The following is a 15,023-nucleotide window of genomic DNA, read 5'->3' as shown; positions in this document are numbered from 1 at the left end:
TAGCGGTCCAACCAATTTTTTTGCTGGCTTCTTGCTTTTAATATACCTAAAAACAATTTTACTATGTGTTTTTTGCCTCCAGTGCAATCTTTTTTTCAAAGTCCCTCTTAGCCTTCCTTATCAGCGCTTTGCATTTAACTTGACATTCCTTATGCTGTTTCTTATTATTTTCAGTTGGTTCCATCTTCCATTTTCTGAAGGATTTTCTTTTAGCTGTAATAGCTTCCTTAACCTCTCTTTTTAATCATGCCGGCTGTCGTTTGGTCTTCCGTCCTCATTTTTTTAATACACAGAATATATTTGGCTTGGGCTTCCAGGATGGTATTTTTGAACAGCATCCGCACCTGGTGTAAATTTTTGACCCTCTCAGCCGCTCCTCTAAGTTTTTTTTTTTTTCACTGTTCTTCTCATTTTGTCATAGTCTCCTTTTTTTAACATATTTGATTTCCTGTGTATACATCAAAGCTAATATCAAATCCGATCATATTATGATCACTGTTATCAAGCGGCCCCAGCACTATTACCTCCTGCACCAGTTCATGCACTCCACTAAGGACTAGTTCTAGAATTTTTCCTTCTCTCATTTGCTCCTGTACCAGCTGCTCCATGATTTTGTCGAGGAATTTTACATCCCTATCATGCCCTGATGTTACATTTACCCAGTCAATATCTGGGTAATTGAAATCACCCATTATTATTGTGTTGCCCAGTTTATTTGCGTCCCTAATTTCCTTTAACATTTTTGCATCCATCTGTTCATCCTGGCCAGGCGGACAGTAGTACACTCCTATCACTATCCTTTTCCCCTTTACACATGGAATTTCAATCCACAGGGATTCCAAGATGTGTTTTGATTCAAGCCTCTCCTTAATATACAATGCTACCCCTCCACCAATTTGATCCACCCTATCACTACGATATAATTTGTACCCCGGTATGACAGTATCCCACTGGTTATCCTGCTTCCACCAGGTCTCAGAGATTCCTATGATATCTAATTTTTCATTTAGTGTAATATATTCTAACTCTCCCATCTTATTTCTTATGCTCCTGGCATTCGCATATAGACATTTCAAACTGTTTGTTGTTCCTATTTACATCATGCTCAGTACTTGACAGTATTAATTTGCAATCTTTTGTCTGATTTTTATTTAAGGACACCTGATCTACTACAATCTCTTTTGCAACCTCACTATTAGGATACCCTATCTTCCTTGTTTTGGTGATATCTTTGAAAGATACCTTATCCCGAGCCATACGCTTTTGAGCGACTGTTGGCCTTCCCCCAGTTTCTAGTTTAAAAGCTGCTCTATCTCCTTTTTAAATGCTGATGCCAGCAGCCTGGTCCCACCCTAGTTAAGGTGGAGCCCATCCTTTTGAAATAGGCTCCCCCTTCCCCAGAATGTTGCCCAGTTCCTAACAAATCTAAAACCCTCCTCCCTGCACCATCATCTCATCCACGCATTGATACTCTGGAGCTCTGCCTGTCTCTTGGGCCCTGCGTATGGATCGGGAGCACTTCAGAAAATGCTACCCTAGAGGTTCTGGATTTGAGTTTTCTACCTAAGAGCCTAAATTTGGCTTCCAGAACCTCTCTCTCACATTTTCCTGTGTAATTGGTACCCACATGTACCAAGACAGCTGGCTCCTCCCCAGCAATATCTAAGATCCTATCTAGGTGATGCGTGAGGTCCGCCACCTTCGCACCAGGCAGGCTAGTCATCAGGTGATCCTCGCGTCCACCAGCCACTCAGCTATCTATATGCTTAATGATTGAATCACCAACTACAACAGCTGTCTTAACCCTTCCCTCCCAGGCAGCACTTGGAGTCATATCCTCGGTGCGAGAGGATAGTACATCCCCTGGTGGGCAGGTCTGGCTACAGGAGTACTTCTTACTTCAACGGGGTGATGCTCTCCTTCTAGGAGACCTCCCTCCTCTAAGGTAGCACAGGAGCTAGCATACTGGAGGTGGGACTTCTCTACAACATCCCTGTAGGTCTCCTCTATGTACCTCTCGGTCTCCTCTATGTACCTCTCTATCTCCCTCAGCTCCAAGTCTGCTACGTTAGCCTCAAGAGAACGGACACGTTCTCTTATAGCTAGGAGCCATATGGTCATATGGTCTTTGTGTCATCATTTTTCTATGTTTGTAACAATTGTTTCAGTTGTCTTAGCTTTGTCATAGGATACTTAGGTGTTGAAGACGGCATCAACCCTTCTATAAGAGGAGTGAAGTCTGCTGTGAGCCCTTTTCTCCATCTGCTGGCTGGAGGACATAACCACCTCCTGTGGACTAGTCTGGCAGGACTCAAGTAAAAGAAATTAACAGAAGTCCAAATTTTACCATTGCAGTGGTAGACTAAAGGCCAATTAATCTTGTTAAAAGTCGTGCTTTACTTAATTTTTGGGACAAAGTTATGTAGTTTTACAGATTTCAGTTCTTATGGAATAAAATGTTTGGCCTAAACAAGCAAAGGCCTTTATATGTAGCACACAGTTTAGTTTTCCATGGAATATATATGCACAAACAAGAGTGTATGTACAGAGTATACATGCCCATTATTTCACAACACTATCATTAAGCCCTCGGGTTAATCTGAACCTTTATTTTTGTTTCCTTATTTTGTATTAGTTTCATTTTGCTGCAGATATTTGTGTATTCTTTTTTGTAATTATGTAGGAAGAAGTTCTGCTGAGAGCTTACAAAGAATGCCATAAAGCAGTAATTCAGTGTGGCACCAACACTTCTTCAAGAGGAAAAGTATTGCTTCAGATGTGTGGCCATTCACTAGAGGACCGACCTTACCTTGTGTCTGCGGATCCAGTCAGCATACATTTACCACTCACCAGAACACTTGCTGGTGAGTCACCAATGTTATGTATGGCTATTTATTGTTACCTAGTAATTCTTGAACCAGTTACATGTTGAAAAAATGGCTGAAGATCATAATATGCTAGGTAGTTTCCCTTTGCATTTCTGCTTACCCTCATCCTATTAGTCTCAGTTTGGGTTTTGTTTCATCAGTTTTCTAACTGAGGGGCATCAATCAAGGCTTCTTACAGCAGAGCTTCCCAGACTGAGTTGTGACCCTATATGGGGTTGCAACCTGGGCAGGCATTCCATATAAACTTGGTTAGCCTTTGCCTCCAGAGGTTTGTGTGGTTTCTGTGGTTGCAATAATGGAGTCATGGCCACAGAAAAAGTGCTGTATTACAGAGCACAGTAAGTTAGAATTTTGCTTGAAGTATGAATTAGACCAAGAAAACCAAGTAGAGCTGCTGCGGTTCTTTCAAGCTGGTATTAGTTCTGTGGAGAACAATTAAAAAAAAGAAAACATTTACATGGGTAAAGAGTATAGCTGCTGTTTGATCAGATATTTTAATTGCAATTAATTACCCATTTAAATATTTTGATCATAGCTATTTGCATTTTACATCAGTGCCTGGATAGTACTGTTGAATATCCCCTGTGACCTGCAGGAGCACTTTCTGGGCCATTAACTGGATAGTGGCAATATTTAGTTCTCTACCCAGTTAGCTGAATGTTGAGGGGGAGGTTAGTTGTCCTTAATCTGCCCCCTCAAAAAAATTCCTACCCTACTGAAGCCCCTCACCCAGACTATCCATCCTTATCCTGAAAATCTCTCGGCCCCTCTCTTTTCCCCCGGGTTTAATAGTGATGTGCGGTCTAGGGTGGGATGGGCAAGAGCGATCTCCAGTTGCTTCTACCTGTGGAGGCTCTGGGTTCAAAGTGGCAATCCTGATCCCTAGCAGTAATACCATAAGAATACCGCTGCAAGTTGTGGCTGACAATTTGAATCTGGAGCCAGCACAAGCAGGAATATCACTCTTGCCCATCCCTAGACCACCAGGGCATCCTTAAGATAGGCCTGAGCTGCCTACAGGAGTGGTGGATTCTCTTGGGTTGGAGCTTTGGGAGAGGAGTGGATGCTTTAAAGGTCATTGTAGTCGGTGTTAATGGGTTTAATTTTAATTGCCATTATTATTTCAACATTAATTGCAAATCTTATTGGTGATTAATCAGTAACACTAGTAAACAGCAGTTTAAACACATAAATTGTCCATTTTAAACTTGTCCTTCTTTAGTGTGTCAAAAATTATGCACATTGTTTCATTGTGCTCACTGTAATCTACATTCCGAGGAGATCCAGGAGTTATATTTAGTTCAAGGGAGGAAAATGAGTATAGAATACATTTTCAGCTTTGCATGTGTTATTTTTAAGGATTAATTTCTGCTTCAAATGTAGTGCTCTCATTACTTTTCAGATTCCAGAACCAGCAGGAGTGTTCTGATCTAGCCCCGCCCTTGTTTTGCAGGGAAGAGGCAGGAAGGGGGTTAGCTTGGAATAAAGAACAGCTGCTAATCTGGACCCTCCTCTCCAGTTGCTCCTTCTTTTATGTTCCTTCTGATAATTAACTCCCTTTTTGTGTCTATTATCAGAGTTTAATTCCAGCAGGACAATCTGGAATTTTATTTTTTTTTCTGTGCCCCAAGGAAGCCGGAGTGTAAATCAGTTCACGCTCCTGCATGAAAACTGAGCAAAGCTGGTGTTGTAAGTCAGTCTAGGTCCTTTGTAGATAGAGTAGTACTGCCAATGGGTATATTTAATTCTTGGACCCCTAGCTACCAGAGAAAGCAGAGCCAGTAGTGTTGGGGCTACTTACTTTAGATGGGAGCAGCCACACAATCAAGGAGGCTGTGAAGGACAAGGCTGAAAAGTCAAGGAATGAACGCCCACTATTCAAGTCTTCCTACCTTTAAGCGACCATGGTGGAGAAAGGGAGGAGTAAGTGAAGGAATCAGTGAGGAGGGGCAAGAGAGGATTAAAGGGGCTCTTTGTTGAGTGGGGGATAGGAGGGATAGAATGAGGTAGGGGATTGGAGGGTGCTATGAGGTGTGCAGTCAGAGTTGATGGCACGGGTTGCAGTGGAGAAGGAGTGAAGAAACCATCTCCCTTTCCCTTCACTCCTCTCTCTTGCCTAAGAAGGCAAAAGCTTTTGAATTCCTGGACTTCACATAGTGCAGTCAGTGTATCCATAAGGTAGAAGGTTGCTGGCTGATTACTAGTAGATGAGAGATGAGTAGTTGCTGGAGAGTATAATTTTCCATGGATGAGGAATTAGTGATCCTAAAGGGGGGGGGGGGGGGGTGTTGAGGGCCAAAACAGATTAGGGTTGAGTCATAACATAACAGCAACCATACTGGGTTAGAACAGTGGTCCATCTAGCCCAGTGTCCTTCTTCCTGCAGTGGCCAATCCAGGTCACAAGTACCTGGCAGAAACCCAATTAGTAGCACCTTTCTATTCTACCAATCCCAGGGCAAGCAGTGGCTTCCTCCATGTCCATCTCAATAACAAACTATGGAATTTTCCTTCAGCAACTTGTCCAAACCTTTTTTTTTAATCCAAATATTCTAACCATCATTACCACATCCTCCAGCAACAAGTTCCAGAGCTTTTAAGTGAAAAAATGTTTCCTTCTATTTGTTTGAAAAGTATCTCCATGCAATTGCATTGAGTGTCCCCCAGAATGACTGAAAAATTGATTTACTTTCACCCGCTCTACAGCGCTCAGGATTTTGGAGACCTCATATCCAATAGAGTGGATACCCTGGAGGGACTACAAACAATGAGAAGGGAACTCCAAACGTTAGAAGATTAGTCGAGGGTCTAGCAGTTAAAAATTTAATGCCAAGAAGTGCAGAGTGATGCATTTGGGGTACAGAAACTCAAAAGAGAAATACCGAATAGGAGAGGAGAGATTAGTAAGCTCAATTCAGGAGAGAGACCTTGGGATTCAATTTAGGTCTTATATACTGCTAATATCCCCTGTTTACGTGCGGTTTACAACATTATGCTGATGTCCGAGAATCTGAAGGTGAAGAAACTGTGTGACAAGGCAATGGCCGTGGCCAGAAGGATGCTAGGCTGCATAGAGAGGGGTATAACCAGCAGAAGAAAGGAGGTGTTGATGCCCCTCTACAAGTCGTTGATGAGGCCCCACTTAGAGTATTGTGTTCAGTTTTGGAGGCCGTATCTTGCTAAAGATGTAAAAAGACTGGAAGCGATGCAGAAAAAAGCTACAAACATGGTATGGGATTTGCATTGCAAATCGTACAAGGAGACTTGCCAACCTGAACATGGCAAGTCACTTAACCCTTCATTGCCCCTGGTACAAAATAAGTACCTGAATATATGTAAACTGCTTTGAATGTAGTTGCAAAAACCTCAGAAAGGCGGTATATCAAGTCCCATTTCCCTTTCCGTAATCACTGTTAAGCTTGTTTGGTTCCATGCCTTCTGTACTGATGCCTTTGTTTATCCCAAGCATTTTTGAATTTCGTTACTGTTTTTATTTCCACCTCCCGCGGGAGTGCATTCCAGGTATCTACCACCCTTTCCGTGAAAAAGTACATCCTTACATTATTCCTGAGTTGATCCCCCTGCATCCTTAATTTATGTGCTCTAGTTCTACCACCTTCCCGTCTCTGGAAAAGATTTGTTTGTAGATGAAAACCTTGCAAATGTTTGAATGTCTGTATTGTATCACCCCTCTCCCTCCTTTTCTCCAGGGTATACATGTCCAGGTCCTCAATTCTCTCATACATCTTGTGATGCAAACCTCATACCATTTTCATCGCTTTTCTCTGAACTGCTTTAAGTCTTTTTACATACTTAGCAAGATACAGCCTCCAAAACTGAACATATTACTCCAAGTGAGGCCTCACAAATGACTTGTACAGGGGCATCAACACCTCCTTTCTTCTGCTGGTTGTACCCCTCTCTATGCAGCCTAGCATGCTTCTGGCCTTGGCCACCAAATTGTCACATTGTTTCCTCAGACACCATCACCCCAAAGTCCTTCTCCTGAGCTGTGCTTAATAATCTCCTCCTATCTGATATATCTCTTTTGGATTTCTGCATCCCAAGGGCATCACTCTGCATTTCTTGGCATTAAATTTTAGGTTTGAGGAGGGAAAGGTGGGAGCAAATGTGGTGTAGGGCAAAGAAAGCTGAACGGACAACAGAATTAATTTATGATTTGTGTCTGGTGTCAAAGGTGACATTCAAAATCTTGACAGTTGGAAAATGGAAGAGGGTAGTTGTAAAAGGAGGGGGGACTGGGATGATCCAGGACTGGGGAAGATGATGGACTCACACTTGGAGATAGGAACAGGAAATTGTTTTTTAAGCCAGGTAGAGACCTGGTTAAGACAGGTGTTCAGAGAGGATGAGGGATTGGCAATGTGACAATGAATCTGGATGTCATCCATGTAGCAAAAAAGGGTACATCCCTGTTCCTGAATGAGAGTCAGAAGAGAGGCATGAAAAACAGAGTGGGAGCAAGGGTGAAGCCCTGGGGTACACCAGATTGGAAATGATAGGGGAGAGGGAGCTGTCATAGTAAAGTTGAAACATGCAGTTAAAGAGGTAGCTGGTAAACCAGGAGAGAACTGTCTCTCTGATACCTAGGGAACATAGACAGGTGAGAAACAGGGAGTGATCGACTATGTCAAAAACTGAGGAGAGATCGAGGGGTACCACAATGACTGACTGATTCCTATCTAACGAGAAGCAGTTAGTATCATGGAGTGACAGAAGAAGCACTTTAGTACTGCGGTTAAGATGAAACCCAACCTGGAAAGGGTGTAGGGCATTGGTCAAGGAAGGCATCGAGCTGGTGAATGAATTTCTCTAGAATTTTGAAAAGAGAGGGAGGTTAGAGATGGGGTGAAAATTGAGAAGAAGGGAAGGGTCAAGATGAGGCTTCTTGAGGAATGGTCTTGCCAATGCATCTTTCCATATCGGGGGAACCAAACCGAAAGAGAGACTAGAAGAGAGGTGAGCAGGCCAAGGGCAGCGGAGGAGGGAGGAAAGACTAAGAACGGACTGCGCATGGCAACGAGTGATCAGTGAGAAGGTTAAGAGATGATCAGTTTGCAGTTTGACAGGGTGGTGAGGGGGAGGGTCAGGTGGTGATGAGGCCCGAGGGAAGGAAAAGCCCAAGGACTAGCGTAAAGATGAAATTTTTGATGACCAGGCATTAGCCAGGACAGAAAGGAAGAAGAATGGTCATATGTAGGCAGAGGAGTGTGAAATGGGGCTAGCTGTTCAATATACCGTACAGAGTCTGAGGGTGATTCATAGAGGACAGAATTTGTTTTCTGAAATACTCATGTTTTAGCACTCTGAACTTTAGCATGAAATTCACATAAACGGGTGCAGTAGTGCCACGCGTAAACCAGGGAAAATTGTTTATTGCACCGATTTTCTATATTGCTCTATCTAAAAGAAGGTCAAAGCGGTTTACAAAATTAATGAAATTATAAAAGGAAAAAAAAATTGATAAAATTGATAGGACAGACTCCAGCTATTGGTATGGCAGGACTGTATTGAAGAAACATGAGTCATGAAGATCAATACCATGTTGAAGAGAGGAATGAAGGGATGCAACTTGAGAGGAAAGGTTGTAAAAGGGAGAGGGGAGAAAAAGAGAGGCTAAAGAATTACTGATCAGGTCAAGAGAGGAATCTGAGAGTGGGGGCAGAGCACTGAATGGTACAGGGACAGAAGGGGCTAGTAATGAAAAGGGAAAGGAGATGAAGACATGGTCACAGCAGAGAGGAAAGAATAGAAGGTGTGAGAGTGAGACCAAGTGAGGTAAAAATAAGATCTAAAGTGTTACCAACAGAATAAATGGGAACGATGACATTGTTAAAGGACAATATTAGTGGCAAAGGAGAGGAAAGAATCCACAGTATCAGAAGTAAGTAAGTTGAAGTCACACAGGAATAGAAGAAAGTACAGCATTTGGAGGTGAATGCAAGCAATTCATTCATCGAGAGGGCAGTGGGGAGCGACTGGTAATAAATGAGTGCTAGATGAAAGGATACTGTAGGCAGATTGAAATGAAGAATGTCAGAGGTGGAGAGAGACTTGAACTGACATAGTGAGCTGCAGGGAGGAAATGTAAAGGCAGGCAGCACCACCTCTATGGCGAAAGGATGAGGTGTGTGTGCTGACAGGAAGCCTGAGGGGCAAGATTCAAGGAGGGTGGTGGAGTCACCAGGATGCAACTAGATTTTGGTTATTTAAAGGACATCTTGTTGGGGGGGGGCATGGTAATGAGGTCAGAGACAAGTTGGGCCTTATGCTAAAGTGAACAGGCACTAAATAAACCAGGTCAAACTGGCGGGAGTGATGAGGCAGCTGAGGGAGAGAAAGGGCGGGAGCAGTGGGGGGTTAGAAATCAGTGAGAGGGCTGTGGACGAAAGGCAAGAGCAGAACTTGGGTGAAGAAGTATGGGAATGGAGAAGGGAGGGGCTGGGGATCCAGTTTGCGTTATGGCGGGTGGGATAAAAGGATGAGAGAGAGAAGGAACCAGCCAAGAAGAGGGGCCACAAGGCACCCAAGGAGCACACAGGAAGAACAACCTTCTCTTTGGTCACACTCCTTCAGCATGTGCCCCTGGCACAGCGCCAAGATGGTGAGTAGTCAAATACTTTTCCAGTAGTGATGTCACCTAACTGGTTTGTAATGGGAGATCAGATGCCAAAGAAAAAGTGGCAGAATCAGCAGTAGTAAGAGGCCTGAAGAACAGGGAGAGATACAGTCAGCACATAACAGCAACATCAGGGATAATAATGATTTGGGCAAGCACCTTGAGGGTGAGCGGTTCAAATACTTTTCCAGTAGTGATGTCACTTGAGCAGATTTGCAGCAAGAGATGGGTGCCGCAAAAAAAAAAAAAGTGACAGTATCAGCAGTAATAAGAGACTTGAAGAACAATGAGAGTTGCAGTCAGCATGTAACGGCAACATCTGGGATAACAGTGATTGAGGCAGATCGGTGTGCACAACTATTTGGGTGCTGGAGTTACCACAGTTGGAATATAGATAATGCTCTGACAGAGATTTTTAAGAAAAGTGCATTGTCAGTATTTCTTTAGGTAAACGTTGAGCTGATAAAAAGTTGGGGAAAATGGACTTATGAAGAGTTGGGTGTTTATTCAGCATTGAAATTCACCATCTGATAGTCCGACTGTCTTTAAAAAGACTGTGTGGGAAAGAGTATACAATAGTTACATGGTGCTTTCCCAGTAAATGATATAATCTGGGGTACCACATTAGTGCATGCAGTGTCTTTATAAAGGCAACACAAACCAAAGTTTGCTCAAGGCACCAGGTGAATAACAAAACATAAGACTATCAAAAACCACTTGACATCCAATATTATAACGCATTTGATGTAAATGGACCATCATAACAGAAATCCTCCCCACTTATGCAAAAAGAGGATGTCGAGTGTAATCAATAGTACTTTGAGAAATGATTGAAAATGCAAACAAAATTTTGCGTGCTCATCAAGAACTCTCTTATTAGTCTGTATATGGAGAATGCTTATATTTGTTATATTTGGGTAGCACTGACCCAATCACGTTTCTCACATTGGATCACTCAGCATCAGGGCTGATCAGTGAAAAATGAAAAAAAAAAAACCCCTTGCAATATATTATAATACAACATATATCTGCAGTCATTTATATAATTAAAAATGGCAGCCAGGCTTTTATATAAAATTTCAACCAGCTCAGCCAATCTTAAAGCATCAAGTTCATCATTCAAACCTGAATGTAACTTACTTTAAGCTACTTCTGAAAAAGGTGTGAGCAAGATCCAAATAAATCACTGTTCGATATGCTAGTTGATAATCGCTGTCCCCTCTCAGCAATGAAGGTGAAATCACATCTATAATTCTCCCTGAGATATCTGTTTAATGCACTGCTTCCTACCAATGAGAAACCAGAGAAGGCTATCTGAGATGAGATCTCAAGTTCAGACAGCAGCAGTGTTCATTCAGTCTTGTCTTACTGCCTGCTTGGTGCGTCCAATGTATAATTTCAAGCATGGGCACAGAATAACATAAATAACGTATGTAGAATTGCATTCGGTTGCCCCTTTAGCAGATATCTTATATCTAGTAGAAAGAATGACCCCATTTTACACCTTCAGTAGTACCTACTAAACCCAAGTACATTGGCCATATCTAAACTGTCCTGGAGTTGTTTCATAAGGAGATGAATCAATTCATGGAACAACCTACTCATCAGTATTCTAATCCCTTTGCCAGTGCTACTGTGTAATGAATATAAGCGTTCTCCATAAATAGACTAAGAAGAAGCAGTTCTTGGTGAGCAAACTAAAACTTTTTTTTTTTTTTTTGCATAAACAATCTTTACTCATAAAGAATCTAGGACATCCTCTTTTTCAATAAGTGGAGAGGATTTCTGTTATTTACATCAAATCAATTATATTGCCTGATCGCGTAGTTTTTGATAGCCTATATTTTATGAAGGGAATGGAAATGGGACTTGATATACCGATTTTTGTGTGGTTTTGCAACTACATTCAAAGTGTTTTACATAATATATACAGGTACTTATTTGTACCTGTGGCAATGGAGGGTTAAGTGACTTGCCCAGCATCACAAGGAGCTACAATGGGAATCGAACTGTAGGGAAATATATTAGAGGTATGTAGCTGGCAGAAAACCACTAAATAGCAATTATTCTGGACATGTTTCTAGGGGATGCATGTACCTCTTATTTGTTCTTAGACTCTTCTGACTAGCTGTACCAATGAAAGGACAGATCCCTGAGGTACACCAACTGACAGTGGGATAGAAGTAGAAGAGGATCCACTAGAGTACACACTAAAGGTACGCTGGGAGAGATAAGAAGAAAACCAGGAAAGAACAGAGCCCTGAAATCCAAGTGAGGACAGCGTATCAAGGAGTAGGTTGTGATCAACAGTGTCAAAAGCAGCAGATAGATCGAGAAGGATGAGGATAGAATAGAGACCTTTGGATCTGGCCAGGAACAGATCATTGGAGACTTCAGCAAGCGCTGTTTCAGTTGAATGAAGGGGGGCGAAAGCCAGATTGAAGTGGATCAAGAATAGCTTGAGATGAAAGAAAGTCAAGGCAACGGCAGTGCACAAGCACATTCAAGTATCTTGGATAGGAAAGGGAGGAGGGAGATGGGGTGATAGTTGGAAGGACAGGTAGGGTCCAGTGAAGATTTTTTAAGGAGCAGTGTGACTACGGCATGTTTGAAGGCATCAGAAATCTGATCAGCTAAATAACTCTGTATGAGAGATTACAACAAATATATTGTGCAAAATAAACACTTAGCAGCTAGGAATTCACTGACCACTAGTTCTGAAAAACCAGTCTTTTACAGACAAAAGCCTTAGACTAACTATCCCGACTGTAGGTAATAATTCCTGTTCTCTTACCCCGCAGTCCGTATTGCAGACTTTCAGTAGATGAAGAATCGGATTCCACCGTTGAGACTCTAGCAGAATTTTCCCTGCGAGTCTATCTCAATCCAGGAATAAAGTCCAAGGTCTTGACTCTGTATTGACTCTGTATTAGAGAGTTGCACAGGGACAGAAATCCAACCCATCCCCGCCTGTCCCCACTGAAATTCAACCCTACTACTACTTATCATTTCTATAGCGCTACTAGACGTACGCAGCACTGTACACTTGAACATGAAGAGACAGTCCCTGCTCGACAGAGCTTACAATCTAATTAGGACAGACAAACAGGACAAACAAGATATAAGGGAATATTAAATTGAGGATGATAAAATAAGGGTTCTGAACAAGTGAATAAGGGTTAGGATTTAAAAGCAGCATCAAAAATGTGGGCTTTTAGTTTAGAATTGAAGATGGCCAGAGGTGGAGCTTGACGTACCGGCTCAGGAAGTCTATTCCAGGCATAAGGTGCAGCAAGATAAAAGGAACGGAGTCTGGAGTTAGCAGTGGAGGAGAAGGGTGCAGATAAGAGAGATTTACCCAGTGAACGGAGTTCCCGGGGAGGAATGTAGGGAGAGGTGAGAGTGGAGAGGTACTGAGGAGCTGCAGAGTGAATGCACTTATAGGTCAATAAGAGGAGTTTGAACTGTATGCGGAAACGGATAGGAAGCCAGTGAAGTGACTTGAGGAGAGGGCTAATATGAGCATAACGACACTGGCGGAATATTAGTCGTGCAGCAGAATTTTGAACAGATTGAAGAGGAGAGAGATGGCTAAGTGGGAGACCTGTGAGAAGCAAGTTGCAATAGTCTAAGCGAGAGGTGATAAGAGCGTGGATGAGGGCTCTGGTAGTGTGCTCAGAAAGGAAAGGGCAAATTTTGGTGACATTATAGAGAAAGAAACGACAGGTTTTAGCAGTCTGTTGAATATGTGCAGAGAAGGAGAGGGAGGAATCGAAGATGACCCCAAGGTTACGAGCTGATGAGACAGGAAGGATGAGAGTGTTATCCACAGAAATAGAGAATGGGGGAGGAGGAGAGGGTTGGTTTAGGGGGAAAGATAAGAAGCTCAGTCTTGGTCATGTTTAGTTTCAGATGGCGCTGAGATATCCAGGCAGCAATGTCAGACAGGCAGGCTGATACTTTGGCCTGGATTTCGGCTGAGATTTCTGGTGTGGAGAGGTAGATCTGGGAGTCATCAGCGTAAAGATGATACTGAAAACCATGGGATGAGATCAGAGTATCAAGGGAAGAAGTATAGGAGAAAAGAAGTGGACAGTGAAAGATTGAGGATATGACAGATAAACGGGATGACAGTAGGAGAGATAGTGTTAAGTAGATGGGTGGAAATAGGATCAGAGGCACAGGTAGTTTTGAGGAGGAAAGAAGAACCCGTCCCCATTCGTCCCCGTAGGGAATCTAACTGATCCTTGCCCGTCTCCATGGGGAATCTAACCCATCCCTGCCCGTCCCCGCAAGAATTTAACCTGTCCTCACCCACAGGAATTTAATCGTACATTTAAAAAAATTCCTGTCGGCTCTCAGTCTCTGGGTTTGAGCTGCAGCACTGCAGGCAAGGAAGGAACGGAAGTTGGAACACTGTGGTGCGCACATATAAGACTTCTCTGATTCACTGGCACGCGCCAGTAGGTCAGGTGACATCTGATGCTCATGCCTATGTCAGAGCTGAGGTCTGTGCATCAGCCCGGAAGCAGAGAGGATTAATAGTAAATGACAGCAGATAAAAACCGGATCGGTCCATCCAATCTGCCCAATAGTCACAATCATTATCAATTCATGATTAAATCAACATTGAATGTGATATTATATACTTGATTATGGTCTTTCTGTAGTGTTTCTGGGACATAGACCATAGAAATCCACCTGGCCCTATCCTTATGTTCCAACTGCTGGAGTTGCCCTCAAAGTGCACTCCAGTCTATTCATCTTCTCATTTGTGGGACACAGACTGTAAAAGTCTGTCCAGCACTGTCCTCATGTTCCAGCCACTAAAGTTACTGTCTATACCCTTTCCAGCCCATCCAAAACCAGATTGCCATATATGAGACACAGACCGTACAGGTCTCCCGGTATCGGCCCTAGTTCATCACAGCCAGAGTCACCATGTAAGTGTCACACGACACATCCACACACATGCAGCCATTTAAGTTTAGGTTTTTTATAGCTTCCATTTTCTAAATAGAGATCCTCTGTGTTCATCCCATGCCTTTTTGAATTTCGTCACCAGTTGTATATCTACCACCTCCTTAATGTAGGCTTTCCACATCTGTGCTGTTAAAGCAAGGAGGAGGAGGAAGAGACAGCACTCAAAGAACTTGGTACTCAGTAGGTGAGAGGCTGGCGCAAGTGCAGTATACACTTCCACGGGAACCCTGCAGAACTGCTTCCGTCCCTGCTGGAATCCTGCGGGTTCCGCGGGATTCCCCTGAACCCCGTTCCCGTGTAAGTCTCTACTCTGTATACTGATTTCACAGTCTTTTTGGGTAAGACCTCAGTGCTGCAGCAGAACTGACCTTGTCAACTTTATCACAAGGAAAATTCAGTTCCCTGATGTATTTAGGAAAATCAGTCTCTCTCTTCTCAGAGCCATCTATCCACCACCAAGTTTTCTGTTCTTCTCTTGTCTCCTCTTCAGTCCAACATTGTCATCTTTCTGGG

The 15,023-nt window shown here is 42.9% G+C and overlaps 1 protein-coding gene across 1 annotated transcript in view; it reads left to right on the top strand.

Moving 5' to 3' along the window:
* UBR1 (ubiquitin protein ligase E3 component n-recognin 1) overlaps positions 1–15,023 on the top strand; it is a 718,041-nt gene that overhangs the window by 255,020 nt on the left and 447,998 nt on the right. Inside the window, exon 15 of the mRNA XM_030215524.1 lies at positions 2,684–2,864. Within this exon, the coding sequence (XP_030071384.1) occupies positions 2,684–2,864 (181 nt within the window). The remainder of the gene's footprint in view (positions 1–2,683; positions 2,865–15,023) is intronic.

This window comes from Microcaecilia unicolor, chromosome 9, assembly GCF_901765095.1.
Source record: "Microcaecilia unicolor chromosome 9, aMicUni1.1, whole genome shotgun sequence".
Taxonomy (NCBI): domain Eukaryota; kingdom Metazoa; phylum Chordata; class Amphibia; order Gymnophiona; family Siphonopidae; genus Microcaecilia; species Microcaecilia unicolor.
This window is presented reverse-complemented; position numbering and strand designations above follow the sequence as displayed.